At 56.1% G+C, this 18136-nt stretch overlaps 1 protein-coding gene across 2 annotated transcripts; it reads left to right on the forward strand.

Annotated features, from left to right (window-relative positions):
• The first annotated feature begins 744 nt into the window (after positions 1–744).
• Positions 745–17654, forward strand: Ntrk1 (neurotrophic receptor tyrosine kinase 1). 2 transcript variants are annotated; one of them, XM_005080099.4, is made up of 17 exons: positions 745–979; positions 3693–3767; positions 3975–4046; positions 5678–5746; positions 6376–6527; positions 6706–6848; positions 9054–9186; positions 11305–11634; positions 11967–11984; positions 12142–12197; positions 12414–12516; positions 12970–13116; positions 13403–13533; positions 13670–13842; positions 15645–15885; positions 16162–16320; positions 17301–17654. In XM_005080099.4, exons 1-17 carry the CDS (start codon positions 768–770, stop codon positions 17484–17486), a joined length of 2400 nt encoding a protein of 799 aa, XP_005080156.1. In that variant the 5' UTR covers positions 745–767; the 3' UTR covers positions 17487–17654. The 2 variants fall into 2 exon arrangements, with proteins under 2 accessions (XP_005080156.1, XP_005080157.1); XM_005080100.4 differs by lacking the exon at positions 11967–11984.
• Positions 17655–18136: the final 482 nt, after the last annotated feature.

An 18136-nucleotide genomic window follows, 5' to 3' on the forward strand; every position in this document is an offset into this window, starting at 1 on the left:
CCTGGTGCCCCAACCGGCTGGCTGCGATTGGGGACTGACCTTAAGACAGAAGGCACAACCTAGCGGGGCTGCGAACCGCGCTCCCGGGTCCTCGAAGACCCAGGCGGGGCGCAGAACGCCGCGGCGCAAGGGCTTCTAGCGCCACCCTGTGGCCTCTTGCGGGCCGAGCGGTCTCCACTTTGCACTCTCCCTCCAGCTGTGTTGAGAGAACACTTCTCTGCCCCCTCTGTTTTCCTCTCCAGGTTCTGCGACCAGTCATTCTGGGGCCATCTCCCTTTCCTTACTAGCGTCTAGAGAGTGTTCATCAAACTTATTCCAAGTGGCACGCACGCTCTCTTAGGCAAGTGCACCGCGAGGCTGTCTGGGATGACCTGGACTTCAACCTTTTCCTTGCTCAATCTCTCCCCGTCCTCGCAAATCTGAAAATGCAGCTGTTTTACTGCGAGAAATAACGTATCAGCTTCCTAGCCCGCCCCAGCCTCAGAAGACACTTGTGAGGCCTTCTGTAGCAATCCCCCGCCCCAGGTCTACTGCAGCCGCGAGGGACATTAGGGAGGCTAGCTGGCATTAGGGCCCCAAAGGGGAGGAGGGGGCGCTGGGGGCACCGGCCGGCGGGGCGGGGCCGGGCGGGGCGGGGCTGCGGGTGCCGCCCTCTCCTGGTGGTTGGTCTTTAACACCGCCCCGCGCACGTGTCGCGCGAGGCCGGGCGGTGGCAGCTAAGAGCGCACGGACGGCTGCGCGGTCCGAGCTTGGCGGGCGCCGCCGCGATGCTGCGAGGCCAGCGGCGCGGGCAGCTGGGCTGGCACTGCCGGGCCGCAGGGCTAGGAGGCCTGCTGGCTTCGCTGATGCTGGCCTCTGCCTGCGCCGCATCCTGTCGTGAGGCTTGCTGCCCCGTGGGCCCCTCGGGGCTGCGCTGCACCAAGGCAGGGACCCTGAACAGCCTCCGCGGCCTGCGGGGCGCCGGGAACCTGACGGAGCTGTGAGTGTGTGGCGGGGGAGGCACGCGGGGTCAGGAGGGCACAGCCTTTGCCCGAGGGCGCGCACTCACCTCTGGCTTGAGGGGCCAGGCTTGGCTGCTGCAGGAGGCTGGCACGTGTAGCCTTTGGCTGGGCTGCAGCGACTTTGCTGTTGCTGCCACCACCCTGGCAAAGCCGCGCAGTCACTGTCTGGACGTCGCCCAGGATTAAGGGTAGCTGGCTGGGGTGCTGGCTTGGGGCAGAGCAAAAGGGGAAACTCGGTAGACCAGGTCTTGGCTCATTGATCTAGGAGCCTCTTTGTGGGGTCCATTCAAGAGCCCAAGTTCTGCCCTTAGGTGTGGGGGTTAGTTGTGGAGGATTCGGCACTGTGCACCTCTGCCATCTTCTCTTTCTTAGAGGGAAGCTAGCCCCCGACCTCTTCCTTGTCATGACCAGGGAATCTAGGTCTTCCCTGGGTTTGTGATTGAGCTGGGGTTGATGGGAGATGGTGAGGGACCAGCTTGGTGTCTGAGGTTTTCTTCTTTCCATTGACCTGACTTCTTGATTTGGAATTGGGAAATGAAAGCCTTTGCTTCTCTCCCTATTCACCAGTGACTCCCTTGTATCAGGGAGTCAGGGCTGTTGCTGAGGGATTCTCCCTTCTTCCAGGTCCAGAGCTGGGCTCAACGTACAGCTCTGCAGTACTTTGACATTCTGCAATAATTGGTTACAAAACGCTCAAGTATTTCTTAGCAGCTGGTGAAATCTAGGAGAGTATAATTGACCTGAAGGGACTCAGCATCCCAGGGTGATGGCTGGAAAATACTTGAGTATTCTGCATGCTGGCGGAACCAGCAGCTGACAGTGATTGGCACCGAGGTACTCGGGCATCTTGTAGTAATTAACGGAGATACTCCATCTCTTTTTAATGACCCTAGGGAGACCAAGAAGAGAGGGGCTGGATGGCCTTGTCTTGGTCTGGCCTAGGCTACTGCATGGTGGGATGGGGCATGAGGTGTGGATTGTTGCTCCCAGGCCTGCCCATTCAAACCAGAGTCTGGGCCCCTCGGCATTCTCATTCCCCAGTGCCCTTCTAGGCTCCAAGGGAGTCCATCCAGGGACAGGGGCAGGGGGCAAGCTAGGGCTGTGGAAGAGGAGGTGGCAGAGTGGTGAGCTGCAATGACCCCCTGGGTGGGGCCCAATCCTCCCACCTCGCCCTGCACATCCCTCCCTCTCCTCCCTCACCCGCATAGCTAACAAGGAGCTAATGGACTCGAATAGACAGATTGATTATGAATCCGAGCAAATGAGGCGGCTTGGAGCACACTGCCTGACAGCCCTACTTTCCAGCTCTCCACATCTTACCAACTCCCTGGGTCTCTGTAGCTGGAAACCCTTGGGGCAGAACAGGGGTCTGGCCTCCCCGCAAAGTGGCTGTCTGAGTCTCCTTAGGCTCCCAGGGTGAGGGTGGACACCCACTGTCCCATTGGAGGCAGGGCTGGGGGTGGACTGAGCCTGTTCCCTCCCTGTTCTTTTAGTAAGGGAAAATCCAAAAGAGAGGGGAAGAGTTCTGAGAACTACTAGTGAGTCAGGGGCCCTGCCACACACGGGGGTGGGGAGAGGGGCGGAAGACACGGACATGTCACTACAGGGGAGTAACTTCACAGGAACTCCAGGATGCCAGATCCACAAGATAGGACGGCAACCACAGCCACAGCCTCCCCGCCCTCAGTGCTGCCTTCCTGGTGCTCAGTCCTTGTCTCTGGGCCCTGCTCAGTCCTTGTCTCTGGGCCCTGCTCAGTCCTTGTCTCTGTGGCCCCTGCTCAGTCCTTGTCTCCGGGGCCCCTCCTTATCTGCGTGTCCCTTCCCACCACCACTACCCAGTCTCTTCTGAGCTTTTTACTCTTGGTCTTTCTGCTCACCTTCTGCGACCTCACCCAGGCTTCCTGCGTCTCACACTGTATCTCCATCTTCCCTTAGCCACACACTCAGACTCCATCTGCTCCTCTCTCCCTTCCTGGCTCCCCCATGGAGGAGCTAAGGGGTCCCCAGCAGCTCTGTGCTTTTTGTTTGGAAAAAAAGTGCTGGGTGATATAGGGGAGAACCAAAGGTTTTGAGGGGACAGAGAGGGTGAGGTGTGTGAGTGTGTGTGTGTGTGTGTGTGTGTGTGTGTGTGTGTTTGGGGTCAATGAACCCAGACAACAGTCTCAGGGCTGTGTTTGGGGCACACATTAGCATGACAATTGGGACATCTTTAGCCCTGGGTGGAGCAGAAGCCCTGAGATCCTTGCCCTGTGTGGAAGTGACCCCCTTATTGTTGAGCATGTCTGTGCTGGAGAGGCCTGCTATAGAGGTGGAGCCCCCAGCTGAGGATGGCCGTGTGCGTTGGTTAACATGTCTTCACACCTCCTCATCTGTGTATGCTCAGATGTGGGCTTTGTTCATGTGTGTCCTTGGGTGAGGGTTTGAGGATACCCCCGTGTGATTCTGTACAGTTGCATATGTGTTGCAGGAGGCATGTGGGAGTCTGTATGTGTGTAAAGGTGAGGGCGCATGCATGCAGGTATGCACATGTGTGACCTGTGAGTCTTGTCAGCATGTGGGGGCATGTGCATGACTGGGTACAGAAATGGGTCTGTGTGTGAATGGTGCCTGTGTGAGGGAAGTGGGTGGGTGGTAGGAACTGGGTAACTCCATTGAGGTCCTGACCCTGCTGACCCGCCCCTCTCCCCGCAGCTACGTGGAGAACCAGCAGCTCCTGCAAAGCCTGGAGTCCGGGGACTTGCAGGGCCTGGGGGAGTTGAGAAGCCTGTGAGGACTAAGGGTAGACAGGGTGGGGCTGGGCACAGGGTGGTGGGTGGTCACATATTTGGGCTCTTGGAAGACCTGGGAGTTTGGGAGAGGTGTGGAGGTTCGGGGGTTCGAGGGGTCCAGGTAACTGGAAAGAAGGGATAGAGAGGGGTGTCTGGCCTGGGTGAACAGAGGGCAGAGATTAAATCCCTCTCACCCCTTCCCTAGAACCATCGTGAAGAGTGGCCTTCGCTCTGTGGCCCCGGACGCCTTCCATTTCACTCCTCGGCTCAGTCACCTGTGAGTGGCCAGGCGGACCGTGGGGGGCGGGACTGAGGAGGACCTCCAGGCTTGGGGTGCTGACAGGCTTTGTGCTGCCCAGGGAACTGTCCAGCCTGGGCTCTTTCCATAGGGCATTTCTTTCTGCTTCAGGGAGGGTGGTGCTCTGACTCATGCGAAGACTAGAGTCCTCGTGGCCTCAGAGATGCTTCTCATAAGCAGCCAGCCAGGCTCTCTGCCTGGAGCTCACCGGGACTGAGGGCAGGAGTAAGATCCCTGGGTTCTGGCCAGAGTTTCTTCTCCTCTCCTGTGGGGTGCACTGACCTGCCCCCAGGCTAACCTGGGAGGTGGCGTGTTCTGTCTGCGACTTCTTACCCTCCTTATTCCTGAGTTATAGCTACTTGTCCTGTAGAGGACAGAGCGGGACATGGAGCAGATAAAAGATTCAGTTGGTCCCTAGCCGTTCCTCTCAGATGGGTCTGGAGATTTGAAACAGTGTCGTGTGACCTGCTGTATGTACTGGCTTAAAGATGTGCACGTGGGCTTGGAGATCTGCTCAGTCGGCAGAGCATTTACCTACTGTTCGCAAAGCCCTGGGTTTGATCCTCACCTCCGTAAACCAGGTGTGGTGACACACGCCTATAATCTTAACCTTCGGGAGGTGGGGACAGAAGGATCACAAGTTCTAGGTCATATATGGTTACCCAGCAAGTTCTAGGCCAGCCTTTTGCCTCAACAAAAGAACAGCAACAACAAAAACCTTAAAAAGGATTTTTAAATGTGTACTTGGTGGCAGTCCTTGACTCCCATGGCAGTAACTTCTTGCAATCAACCTGGGGACAGAGATGATATGATCCCCATCTTATAGGTAAAGAGTCTGGGAATTAAGTTGTTTCTTGACTGCGGTCACCCAGCTATACATGGCAGGGCAGGTTCTACACCCACCTCTAATCTGTCTCCAAGGTGGTGGTGTTCTGGACCTTGTGTGAGCATTCCTATCCAACCCAGTCTCCATTAAGTCAAGGGTGGCTAGGCAAGGCACGTGGTGAGGGCGTGTCCTTCAAAGGGGGCTGGCAGCATATTGTGACACAAAGCACTGAGCCTCCTGGAGCAGATTCCTGGGGCCCAGGAGCGGAGCCCTGGCCGGGGGGGGGGGTTCTCTCCTTTGCCTGGGGAGCTATGTCCCTGGGTCTCTTCCTGCTTGAAGTGCCTTTGGAGGAACAGGAAGGAAGGGAAGGGGACCCGAGGAAGTACTTTGACATCCCTGTCTTGAGGTTAGGCGGGGGAGGGGTTGCTCTCCTCCTTGGTGGGAGCACAGATGGAGCCCCTTACCCCAGCTGTGGTCTCAGCACTTCACCAGCTGGGGCTGAGGTGTGGGGGGAGGGCAACCGGCTGTTCCCTTGGATCTCTCTCCCTGGGGTCAGCCAGGGAGGGGGTTAAGTGGGATTAACCCTTGTTGTCCCAAGGAGAAGATTATACTCAGAGAGACTTACCTGCCCACAACATTCCTACATTCCCACATATCCACAAGCACAGCATGCTACTTCTAATTGCCTGGGCTTGGGGTGGGGGGGGCAGCAATCTCCTTCAGGCCTCTGCCTCAGACTGGGTCAGAGTAAGGTCGCTGGCTCAGGGCATCTGTCCTCCCACAGGAATCTGTCCTCCAATGCTTTGGAGTCCCTTTCCTGGAAAACCGTGCAGGGCCTCTCCCTACAGAACCTGTGAGTGTGTGGGCAGGGGCAGGGGCCAGTGTGTGTGTTTGTGTCACCGTGTCTATGTGGGACAGGGGAGGGGGAGGAGGGGGATATCTTTGGAGACTGTTGTGTCTGTGAGCTTGCACTAGGGATTATGTACATGCCTGTCATCCACTCCCCTCCATCAAGGCAGAGACTCGGACTGTCCTGGGCTGGGCTGGGCAGCCAGCGAGGATGAGTATGTGTGTGTTCAGAAGCTAGGCTCGGAGCTGTATTAAGCAGACCACGAGCCCACCTTGATGCTTGAGAATGGACAGTAGCCCGATTCTGCACACCCTGGAAGGGAGTTACACACAACAGTCCACGTGTGTGATGGGTTCCCAAAGCCTGTGGGTCATGACAAGACAGCCTTCTTGTCACCATGCTTGGCTTCTCACTTTAGAGCTGGGGTAAAGGGGTCCCATGCGGCCCTCAGCTGGCCCCTACAACAGTCTGCCCTTATTTCTTTCAGTAACAGTCTTGTTACTGTGTTAGTTATGGGCCTGGCCCCTTTCCGCTTAGGCCCCTTGCAGCGGCTGTCTCCAGGGCTCTGCCTCCTGACTCCTGAGACCTGTTGCACCTTCTTTCCCCGACTCCTGGCATCCCCTACCCAACAGGACCGTGTCAGGGAACCCACTGCTCTGTTCCTGTGCCCTGTACTGGCTCCAGCGCTGGGAGCAGGAGGGACTGTGTGGTCTGTATGCACCGGAGCTTCAGGGATCTGAGCCTAGGGACCAGTTCCTCTCACTCAGACACAACACCAGTTGTGGTAGGTGCTGTTTAGGATGGGGAAGCCTGAGGGTCTGCCTGGAGGGACTTGGGGCAGCATTGGCAGGGCCTGTGGACCCTGGACGATGGGTGTACTGCTTAGGCTTGGGGTCATGATCAGGGTGGGACTCAGGAGCCCACCTTTAGCTTCTAATGTCCCTCTGTACTCTGGCTGGCAGGTATACCCACAGTCAAGATCCAGATGCCCAACGACTCTGCGAAAGTGGGTGATGACGTATTTCTGCAGTGCCAGGTGGAGGGGCAGGCCCTGCAGCAGGCTGGCTGGGTCCTCACAGAGCTGGAAGGGATAGCCACCATGAAGGTGAGAAGCCTTGCAGCCCCCGGGGAGACAAAGATCAGCAGAAGTAAGAGACAAGGAACACATAGGGAGGCCGGAAGGACAGAGACGGCTCAGACTGCATGCTAGCGGGCAGTGACAACGGGGAACAGCAGGTCCCTAGGACGGGTCTCCTGGACCCCCAGGCCTTGGCCTCCATCTTTGAGCACAATGCTGGCTGCAAGAGAGGGGGCTATAGCTCACATGTGAGACCAGAAGGACCTAACAGGCCATTCCTCCCACATACTCTTTTGCTAGCTTAGGAAACTGAGGTGTGGGGACAGGGTGGGATCTGTGTTCCATACCCAGAGGCAATTATTAGGGCTTCCGGAGTGTCCTGGACACTTGGGTATGCTATGAACACATGCGCAAAGGGCAGCTGGCTCCAGCTCTCACTACTTACTTTTAAGATCTGTGCATGCATGTGTATTGGCACACACGTGCCTCGGCACACACATGGAGTCAGAGGACAAACTCAGGTGTCTGTCCCCACTGCCTTCTCATTCCACTTTCTTCAATACTTGTCTGTGAGCTCCCAGGGACTCTTTTGTCTCTGCCTGCCATCTTGCTTGTAAGATCATGGGAGCTATAGGACGGTGATGCCGAGTCCAGCTTTACGTGGACTCTGGGTCCAAACTCTGGCCATCATACTTGTATGGCAAGTGCTTTACCCACTGGGGTGTCCATTCAGTCCCCACTAGTTACATCTTGGGATAGCTCACACACACACACACACACACACACACACACACACACACACACTCACTTACACTCCCTATTTCTGCCTGCTTTTTGGTTTTCTTATTTGTAAACTGAGGTAGCCATGGTGGCCCTCTGACATCCTCCCTGCCTCTAGGCATTGCTTGGCCTCTGTCTCTTACCTGAGCGTCTGCCCTGGCCTTGCATCCATTCGCAGGCTGGCCACTGACAGCAGCTGCAGCTGACTTCAGAGGTCCCCCCTGAGCCCCCACAGGGTTCTGTGTCTAACTCTGGCTGTCCTAGAGCTGGCTGCTCCCATCAAGACACGCCAGCTAGGGTGCGACTTTTCTATGAAAGTTTTCAGGAAACAGGTGTTAGTAACATATCAATTCCCAAAAGAGATACCAGAAACCGGGCCTTCCCGAAGTTGTTTGAAGATGTCTCCACACGCACTCAGGCATCGGACTCTCCTCTGCTTGTCCCCTTTCCCTCGCTCGCCTTGCTCTGTGCGTGGGAAGAGCCCCCAGCAACACTGGCTTGCTATGTTGCAGGGTCTTACTCCAGCAGTTGGAGTTGAATCTCCTTTTACAGTGAGGGTCGCCAAACTGAACAACCTCAACCCATAGGTCCTCTTCCTAACTTCTGGATGGGCAAAGCCCACTGTAAAATTGTGAACAAGACCTCTGAAGTCGGGTGGTAGTGGCGCACACCTTTACTCCTAGCACTTGGGAGGCAGGGACAGGTGGGTCTCTGAGTCTGAGGCCAGTCTGGTCTATAGAGTGGGTTCTAGACCAGCCAGGGCTACATGGCCAGACTCAGTTTCTGAGGGTGGGGAGCAGGAAATCGGAACATCCTGCCCACTCCAACTTATAAACAATTCCTGAACTCATCAAGATTGAGAATTCTTGAAAGGTCATATAATGTCCACGTGATGCAGCCAGGGTTTCTTAGGAAGAGAAGCTGAGCTGGATCTGATCTTTGGTGGTGGTGATTCACAGCCACTTTGTCTCTCCAGCGTCACTCACTGGCATCATTTTCCTTTGCCAGAGGAAGCGGTGCCACCGCCGAAGCTGCCGCTAGTATAACCTGTTCACGGCCCCTTTGTTTCCTTGGACTGCGACTGAGTTTGACAGAACTGTGTGAGCCAGGGATGAGTTAGCAATGCTCTCCTTGGCCCTCTGATGAGCTGTGTGTGAATGTGGGGGCTGGAGCTTCCGGGGCTGCTATCTGGCCTTGGTCGCAGCCTCCGCTGTAGAGTACTAACTACCGGTTTTGCGGCTGTTACTTATGCTTTACATTTCTCTGACCCAGGATCTACTCTACCAACTTCGAGGACCATTCTCTGTCACAGATCTGCTCCCCTTCCCCTCCTCCCAGGCCCCCCTTTCTTTCCATATAGGGTCATAGGGCTCCCAAACACATCAGCTCTGTCCCCCTGCCTCCTGCCTGTGCCTGCTGAAACCCTTCTGATGTCTTTCTCCCCTGGTCCAGAGATCTGGAGCTCTGCCATCCCTGGGGCTAACCCTGACCAATGTCACCAGTGACCTCAACAAGAAGAATGTGACGTGCTGGGCAGAGAATGATGTGGGCCGGGCTGAGGTCTCTGCCCAAGTCATCGTCTCCTGTAAGCCCCCGTGACAGCCCCTGCACCCACCCCCACTCATCTCCTCTTCCCTGAACAGAGAGGGGGCGGGTGGGAGGGCGAGTGGGCGTCTCTACAGCTGCTCCCTCCCAGCTGTTTCCAGATTCCCACGAAAACCTGATCCTGCCTGGGAAGTCCTGGAGGCTCCTCAAGGCCAGAGGGTTAGGGATGGATTTCTTTCTGGCCTGCTGCCCAAGCTTGCTACCTGAGGCCCTCAGCACCAGCTGCGGGCTGGCCTCACTGCCTGCCCCTCTGTAAGGCTTTTGTCCTGCCGCCACCTTATCCGTCCGTCTTCGTCCCTTAGGGCTTTGTCTAGGTTTGGGAAAAGCACTTTATGACTGGTGAAGTCTCCTCCAGCCCAGTGTGAACTTTCAGCTTAGGCTGTCTTCTGTGCAAACTGAATGTTGTGGGTGGAATGAGCTCGGGCTGGACTTCCAGTGAAGGAGGTGTGGGTCAGTTCCGCATCCTGTCCTTAGATAAGCCTCGATTTAGTGGAGGGGGTCAGCCGTTCACAAGCATCTTTAAGAGGGGAATTCCTCCCCTGAGTTCCTTCTTATGCTTGTTGCCTAATTTATCTAGCTCTGCCAACAAGTTATCTGTAATCTATGTTCCACATCATTTCTCCTTTATTGTGACACGCACACAGTTATGCACACCAACTGCACACAGTTATGCACACGTGCTCCGGCACACACATGGAGGCAGAGGACAAACTCAGGCCATACCTTGACTGTGGGTATACACATTATTTATTTAGCGATGGGGTCTTGCAGCAAAACCCAGGCAGCCCTGGAACTCACAATCCTCTTGTCTCAGCCACGTGCTGGGATTAGAGAATCACCACACCTAGCTGACATACATACTTTAAGCCAAGACTTTGGAAGACACCCTCCCTCAGTCCCAACTCCATCTCTCCATCCTAATTTTTATGTTCAGTACTTCCTTGTGATAATAGTTTTCCACTGGGGCTGGGAATTGAGCAATGATGAGCATTTTCTATTCTTTAAAAGCACTAATTGCTCTTACAGAGGGCCCAGATTGGGTTCCTAGCACCCCACACAGTAGCTCACAACCATCTGTAACTATAGTTCCAAGGAATCTGATGCCCTCTTCTGGTCTTCAAGGTCACCAGGTATAGGTGTGGTACACATACACACATGTGACAAAACACTATTGAACATAAAATAAAAATAAATCTTAAAACAGCAGTTTTCAAGCTGGACATGGGGTGGTGCACACACACACCCTTAATCCCAGCACTTGGGAGGCAGAGGCAGGCAGATCTCTGTGGGTTCGAGGCCAACTTGGGCTATAGAGCCGTTCCAGGACAGCTAGGAAAGCTGTTACACAGAAAAACCCTGTCTTGAAAAACCAAAAAATAAAATAATAACAATACTTTTCTACATGTCTGCTTCCCTATTAGGAGAATTTTGTTTGTTTTTGCACATTATATAAATGAAAACTTACTCTATGTATTATTTTTTATCTATTTTCTTTTGTCCAACCTTCATATTTGTGAAATCTATCTGTGGCAACAAAAGTAACTATAATTCCTTGATGTACTACATACATTTCATGATATGAATGTTGGTGAGAATTCCCATAAACTTGTATGTATTTATACATATATGTTGCACATATATGTATATATATATATATTGTCTATTATTGAGTGGTTTTCAGGACTGTCTCAAAGCCATGTTTCCTGGTTGTTTTCATTCTTTCTTTCCTTTTCTTTTTCTTCAGTGCTGTAACTGTCCTTGAATGGGACCCAGGACAAGCTGTGTCCCTGCCTAGCAAGTGCTCCTTACTGAACCACACCCTAGCATGTTATCTACTTGTTCAGAGACAAGGCCTTCCTAAGTTCCTCGGGCCTTGAACCCCTCTGCCTCCTAAGTAGCTTGGCTGACAGGCCGTCACCACTGTACCTGGCTCTGTGTGTGTCCCTTAAGCTTTGGCTGCCACGCTCAGTACCATCTGCTAACTTTCTTCCAAATCTGTTTTCTAGAGGATCTCTTAGGATCTGCTCCCCCTGATTTCTGCTTCCCTGAATTCCTGCAGCCAGTTGCCCACTTCCTGTGGTGTGCCCTCTTTCCGTAGTCCCCGCCAGCGTGAGCCTGGGCCCCGCCGTGGAGCAACACCACTGGTGCATCCCCTTCTCTGTGGACGGACAGCCGGCGCCCTCTCTGCGCTGGTTCTTCAACGGCTCGGTGCTCAACGAGACCAGCTTCATCTTCACCCAGTTCTTGGAGACCACGCTGACCAATGAGACCGTGCGGCACGGCTGCCTTCGCCTCAACCAGCCCACCCACGTCAACAATGGGAACTACACGCTGCTGGCTGCCAACGCCTATGGCCAGGCGGCTGACTCCACCATAGCTGCTTTTATGGACAACCCTTTTGAGTTCAACCCCGAGGACCCCATCCCCGGTGTGAGAGCTGCCCTGAACCCCGCTCTGCCCCTGGGAGGCACCTGGGTGGGGAGCCAGCCCTTCTGGGAGCTCTGGCCTCTGTCTGCCAAGGCCCTGGTTCCCAGAGCTAGAGTGCTTTGTCCTGGGTAAAAGAGCCAGCCCTATGCCGTCCTCCTTGCCTCTCTCCCAAGCCAGGCCTGCTGAGGCCCTGAGCTGTTCTACCTATCCAGGCAGCTATAACCCCCTCTTTCTGAGGCCCAGCAGCCTACCCCACCCTGTAAAGGAACACCCTGGAGGGCAGGGTCTCGCTGTTCCCCCTCTGACTGCCTTCTCTCCTCCTTCCTGCCGCAGTCTCCTTCTCGCCAGTGGGTGAGTTGCCTGGGCTGCAGGGCAGCTGTGTTGTCTCAGAGCTGAAGCCGAGGGGACAACTGGCTGGGGCCCTGAAGTGTGGCCAGGGTGGGGAGCTGCTGGAGGAGACGTGGCAGTATGTGTCAAGGCCCACCCCTTGTGCCCCGTGTCCCCACAGACAACAACAGCACGTCAAGAGACCCGGTGGAGAAGAAAGACGAAACGCCTTTCGGGGTGAGCGGGGGTGTGGAAGCTGCGGGGGGACGTGGATGGGGTGGCCAGGCATGGCTCCCTGGCCTGTCGCTTGGAGCTAGAGCAATGCAATCAGTCTACTGGGTCCTGAGCTTGGTTAGATGCTCCCCCAGCCAGGCTGAGGTCACTAGGGAAACTGGGCCGGGGCTGGGCGCCTGGCTCAGTCTGTAGGATGGAGCTATGCAACACTACTTCTAGGTCTCCGTGGCTGTGGGCCTAGCCATCTCTGCTGCCCTCTTCCTATCTGCCCTGCTCCTTGTGCTCAACAAATGTGGACAAAGAAGCAAATTTGGGATCAACCGTGAGTTGGCAGCAGAGGGCAGTCTGTCTGTCTGTTCATCAGTCCCACTGGCTTGGTCTTCTACTGTCTCTTCCTGTCGATGCCCTGTGTTTGGCGTATTGTTGGGGGGTTGTCTGTGGGGCTCAGGCTGTATGTGTGCTGGGCTGGGTCATTTTAGAGGTAGCAGTTATTCGTTTGTGGCTGTTGTCAAACACCGAGTGGGTCCGGAGGGCTCAGTTCCGTCAGGAGCAGGGGAGGGCATTGGTGCCAGGAGCCAGTCAAGGGGCCCTGGTGCTCCCCTTGCCTTCCCTTGCCTACTGTCTCCCTCTGGCACTACTCTTTCCCTCCTGCAAGTTAGCAGGGGGGCGGGGGAGGGAGGCTGGGGGCGTGGCTGGCACTACTCAAGCTGGTCTGAGAAAGTATGGAGATGGTGCCTTGGCCTTGATGTTCTGTGTTGGTGTGTCTCTTCCCTAGGCCCTGCTGTGCTGGCTCCAGAGGATGGGCTAGCCATGTCCCTGCACTTCATGACATTGGGCGGCAGCTCTCTCTCACCCACTGAGGGCAAAGGCTCCGGACTCCAGGGCCACATCATGGAGAACCCACAGTACTTCAGTGATGCCTGTGAGGAACTGTGTTACAGTAGGCGAGTGTGAGTGGTGTGCGTGTGTGTGTGCGTGTATGTGTGTGAGTGGTGTGTGTGTGTGTGTGTGTGTGTGTGTGAAGCCCCTGGGCCATCGCTGTGCTGACCCAGGCCCATCCCCACACTACCTCTGGGCCCTGTCTCCCATACTCCCTGGCCAGATCCTCTCACCCACCCACACCCGCATTCCTGAGGTTGCACCGCCCTTACCACTGCCCCGTCCTGCCCATGCCAGGGCTGCCTTCTGACTTTGCAAGCCCCTCCCAGGTGTCCATCACATCAAGCGCCGGGACATTGTGCTCAAGTGGGAGCTAGGGGAGGGAGCCTTTGGAAAGGTCTTCCTTGCTGAATGTTACAACCTTCTGAATGAGCAGGACAAGATGCTGGTGGCGGTCAAGGTGAGACCATGGTCCTGGTAGGGCCTGCTGGCCCGTGTCCCTCAGAACACCATCACGTCAGGGTGGGGGTGTTTGATGGAATGAGACTTGGGAGGGGACTGGAGTCCCCTCCAGCTCTGCCCCCCCCACCCCCCAGGCGCTGAAGGAGGCGTCTGAGAGCGCTCGGCAGGACTTCCAGCGCGAGGCCGAGCTGCTCACCGTGTTGCAGCACCAGCACATAGTGCGCTTCTTCGGAGTCTGCACCGAGGGCCGCCCGCTGCTCATGGTCTTCGAGTACATGCGTCACGGTGACCTCAACCGTTTCCTCCGGTACAAGAACCCAGCCCCTCTCTCAGCCCTTGGCTCCTTCCCTGCAAGAGTGTCTCTGCTTGTCTGCCTGATGGAGGGGGGAGACACCAGGAAGGGATAAGAAGGCACGGCTGCCACCCACAGGGAACAGAGTGGGCGTGTCTGTGGGACAGTTGCTGGAGGTCAGAGGTCTGAACTGGGGCTTCGATCACGGTTCTGTAAGGCTGCATGTGCGTGGATATGTGCAGAGGTCAGGCCTGCAGGGAGGTGTGGTCTGGAGGATGCTGACCCCAGGCGGCCACCAGGCCCCTTCTGGGTTCTGTGCGCTTGGGTAGTGCTGCTCTTTTCAGTCCCTAAGCATATATTAGAAGGATGTCACACGAAACTCACTTCTTTGACTTTGGATAGGACAACTCTGAAGTTTAGTTCCCGATACTTGTAATCACTTTGAGAAATGTATTGACTTCACGGGAAGGTTTAGGGGTGACAAGACCTGCCCGAGGGCACGTAGGAAGTGAAGTCTGTCACCCCAGCAGAACTCTTATCCTCAGATACAGGCTGTGATGGTCCTTCCCCCCCGCAAGGAAACCACAAGGACCAGGCAGGGTTAGCTAGGGGGAGCCACCATGTCTGTGAACCCTCCTTTCTGAGCACACAGCAGGGGGAGAGACAGAGAAGGCTTCCTGGAAGAAGGGGCATTAAAAGCCAAGACTCCAGTCAAAGGCAGAGAAGCCTGGGAAAGGAGGCTGGGCCGGGAGGCAGCGTAGCTGGGAGGGAGGCCCCATGTGCCAGTCAGGCGAAAGCCGTGGCTCTGGGTGAGAAAACCGATGCTCATGGTCTGACTTCCCAGCAGTTCAGCCGATAGGACCTAGCTATGAGAGACCCTGGGACGGTGGACCCCTGCAGGGACACTGGGTGGCTCAGGCAGGCCAGCCCTAAGGTGCATGGAAGTGGACCAGCAGAGCAGCCGGTGCCGAGGGAAGGCCATGGAGAGCATCTTCTTGTTTCTGGACAGGTGCAGGCCTAGGCAGAGAGATGTCATCAAATGGGCCAGGCTGTGTGAGGAGCAGCTGGTGATCCTCCTTGGAGCACCGGGAGGGAGGGGAGAATCTGAGGCAAGCCTGGAAGGCTTTGGGCAGGAGGCTTGGACCTGTGTGTTTCCAGCCTCCTCCGATGGCACATGGGCCCTCCGTCCCAGCTACGCCGCCTCTGGCCTGAAGTCTCGGTTTTAAGGCCTCATAGGTGTTCAGCAAGCTGTTGACATGTGGGAAAAGGCATTGCTAGCAAGGTGACCAGCAGGAAGAAAGACTAGGAAGGAGAAGTACTTGGGAAGTGACACCGTGTGATCAGGACAGCCCGCACCTGGGGGCTGTGGGGCACCCCGGAAACCTTTGCAAAGGAAAACCATCCAAGGAATAGCTGGACCCTAAGGACAAAAGTGGGGGGTGATGACAGGAGATTCCAAGAGGACTCAAGTTGCTGACCTGGAGCCGGGGAGCCTCCCTTCGTGGGGCACAGTGGGATAGGGGCAGAAAACAACTCAGCTTAGCAAAGTCTGTGCCCAAGTGCTATGACGACAATGACTAGGGGCAGCAGGAGGCTGGGCTGAGTCCTCCAAGGACCATGGAGTTAGTAGCCTTGGGGTGGGGCTGGTCATGGAGAAGACACCCCGTTTCCCCCTTCCCCCAGCTCTCCAGACAGCCGCCTCCTCCTTTCCCGCCTGCATTTTTGCCCTAGTCTCTTCCTGCATCCCCTTCTGGAGATGCCCCCACAGCTCCTGGGCTCTCCCCCTCTCAGCTTCTCCCTGTCCCTGTCTTTCTCAGGTCCCATGGACCTGATGCGAAGCTGCTGGCTGGCGGTGAGGATGTGGCCCCTGGTCCTCTGGGCCTTGGGCAGCTGCTGGCCGTGGCTAGCCAGGTGGCTGCGGGTATGGTATACCTGGCCAGCCTGCACTTTGTGCACCGGGACCTGGCTACGCGCAACTGTCTGGTGGGCCAGGGACTAGTGGTCAAGATCGGAGACTTTGGCATGAGCAGGGACATCTACAGCACAGACTATTATCGCGTAAGGGTCCCTAGACCCTCCCCCAGCCTCCATACTGTACACACTCCTGCTTGGAGTTTGTAAGATCCTGCACTGGCCAGCTTGCCCTCCTCTTCCTCTAGTGGTGTGGACTTTGGCCTCTGGTCACCCCTCCCTTCCAGCACCTCAGCCCTGGGTGGGAGACTGCCTCATCTACTGGTCCTTCAGCCCTGGCCCCACATACCTTCCTTCTCTCTGTTTAATGTGGTGGGATGGCTTGGTGGTGCCCCCTGGAGGTGATACAGTGCATCCCGGCAGGTGGGAGGTCGGACCATGCTGCCCATCCGCTGGATGCCACCTGAGAGCATCCTCTACCGCAAGTTCAGCACTGAGAGCGATGTGTGGAGCTTTGGGGTGGTGCTCTGGGAGATCTTCACCTACGGAAAGCAGCCCTGGTACCAGCTCTCCAACACTGAGGTCAGCCCCGCCAGGCGCACTGGGGGCCCTGAGCTTTCCCTCAGCCCCTTCCCCCCTGGTCCTTCTCTTGCTCAGTCTCCCAAACCTAAGCCCAGCTGGCTCCTAGGGAGCCCTTAGAGATCATTGTGGATAGAGTCCAGGGCATGCCTGCGTGCGTTTCATAGGTCACAACGGGCTGTAACAGAGCCGCGCAGAGGATGGGAGACAGGTCCTGATATAGCACAGCAGGAGGGTAGATGGAGAGGGACGTCCCTGCCTTCCCTGCCCTCTGGCTGGCCACAGTAGAGCAGACCCCAGGTGTTCTGTCTCCCAGAAGCTCCCCAAGCCTCCTCCTGGGCTCACAGCTGTCAGTTTCCATTTCTCCTTCTAATGCAGTCTGTTCCCCCGAGGCTGATGGGGTGGGGGAGAGGGTTATAGATTTTAATTTTTTCAAGCACTGAGAGAAGGAATGGAATTAGTGCTGCCCATAATCTAAGTCCTCTAATGGGGATGGGGAGAAGGGGAAAGAGGCTCCAGGCGGCTTCTCTAACCATCTCCCTGCCACCATCTCTCTTTGTTAGATCCTGTAGCCGCCCGGCAGCCCTTGCTGGAGTCTGACTACCGTCTTTATTGCTGCAGTTTCTTTTCAGCTGTGTCCCCAAGCAATGGTGCCTCTGCTTTAAACCCAAACAACCATCCCTGCCCACCAAGGCTATGGCTGTGGCCCTGAGGCCGACGGTCTTGGCAATGTCATGCTCCAACCCTCTCACCCCACCTGGCAAGCTGCCTTTGGGTGTGACACCAGCCTTCTGGAGGCAACCCTAGAATGATTAGGGCAACCCCTAATCATGTTACTTTTCAGAGTCGGAGCAGGAAGGAACCTCAGAGTTTGTGGGGCGCGGTACAGTGCAGTCAGCCAGGGCCCATCTGTGGGAGAACCTGTAGTCTATACGCCCTGAAGCTCTCCGTTCACTCTTCTCTCCGTCTCTCCTGTGGCACAGGCAATTGAGTGCATCACACAGGGTCGGGAGCTAGAGCGGCCTCGGGCCTGCCCTCCTGATGTCTACGCCATCATGCGCGGCTGCTGGCAACGTGAGCCGCAGCAGCGCCACAGCATGAAGGATGTCCACGCCCGATTGCAGGCCCTGGTACAGGCACCTCCCAGTTATCTGGACGTCCTGGGCTAGGAGCGGAGCCTGGCTGTCAGGCCACCCTGGGCTCCCCCAGCACCCAGCAGCTACCACACCAAGCCTCTCACCCTCAGCATGTGGAGGGGACCGGCAGACTGGGCACGGAGGGTAGCCTTGCTTCGTGGCCAGCACCCACCATAACAGCAATTATATTTATTATCCCTGGCTGCGTTTCTTGCCCGTTCTTGTGGAGAAGGGCCTTGGGACTCAGGAGAGGCTGTGATCTCTGGGTCTCTGGAGTCAGTTCTCATTCTGGTCTCTTTGGGGCACTGTCCTCCACTTCGTCTTCACCCCTTACCTGGTGACAGTCTCTTTGCACCCTCACAGTGTTTGATTTTCAGAAAGGCTGATGCTGGAGATGGGGAATAGGGCCCCTGGGGATGGTAGCCGCTGTGGTGGGGGTGGACAGAGCGAGCACACATTAGAACAATGAACAAGACAGAAAGAAATTTGTGTGTGTGTGCATGTGTGCGTGCGTGCGTGCATGTGTGTGCGTGTGTGCGTGTGTGTGTGCATGTGTGTGTGCATGTGTGCGTGCGTGCGTGCGTGTGTGCGTGCATGTGTATGTGTGCATGCATGTGTGTGTGCGTGCATGCGTGTGTATGCATGCGTGTGTATGTGTGCGCGTGCGTGTGTGTGTGTGTGTG

Source organism: Mesocricetus auratus, unplaced genomic scaffold (genome assembly GCF_017639785.1).
Source record: "Mesocricetus auratus isolate SY011 unplaced genomic scaffold, BCM_Maur_2.0 Super-Scaffold_100009, whole genome shotgun sequence".
In the NCBI taxonomy this organism is placed as follows: Eukaryota; Metazoa; Chordata; class Mammalia; order Rodentia; family Cricetidae; genus Mesocricetus; species Mesocricetus auratus.

Bases quoted from the DNA above. Each gene is read 5' to 3' on its own strand.
- Ntrk1 (XM_005080099.4), top strand. From the start codon at position 768: ATGCTGCGAGGCCAGCGGCGCGGGCAGCTGGGCTGGCACTGCCGGGCC. The intron at 980-3,692 runs GTGAGTGTGTGG...CTCTCCCCGCAG, and splicing joins GCCGGGAACCTGACGGAGCT to CTACGTGGAGAACCAGCAGC. The intron at 3,768-3,974 runs GTGAGGACTAAG...CCCCTTCCCTAG, and splicing joins CTGGGGGAGTTGAGAAGCCT to AACCATCGTGAAGAGTGGCC.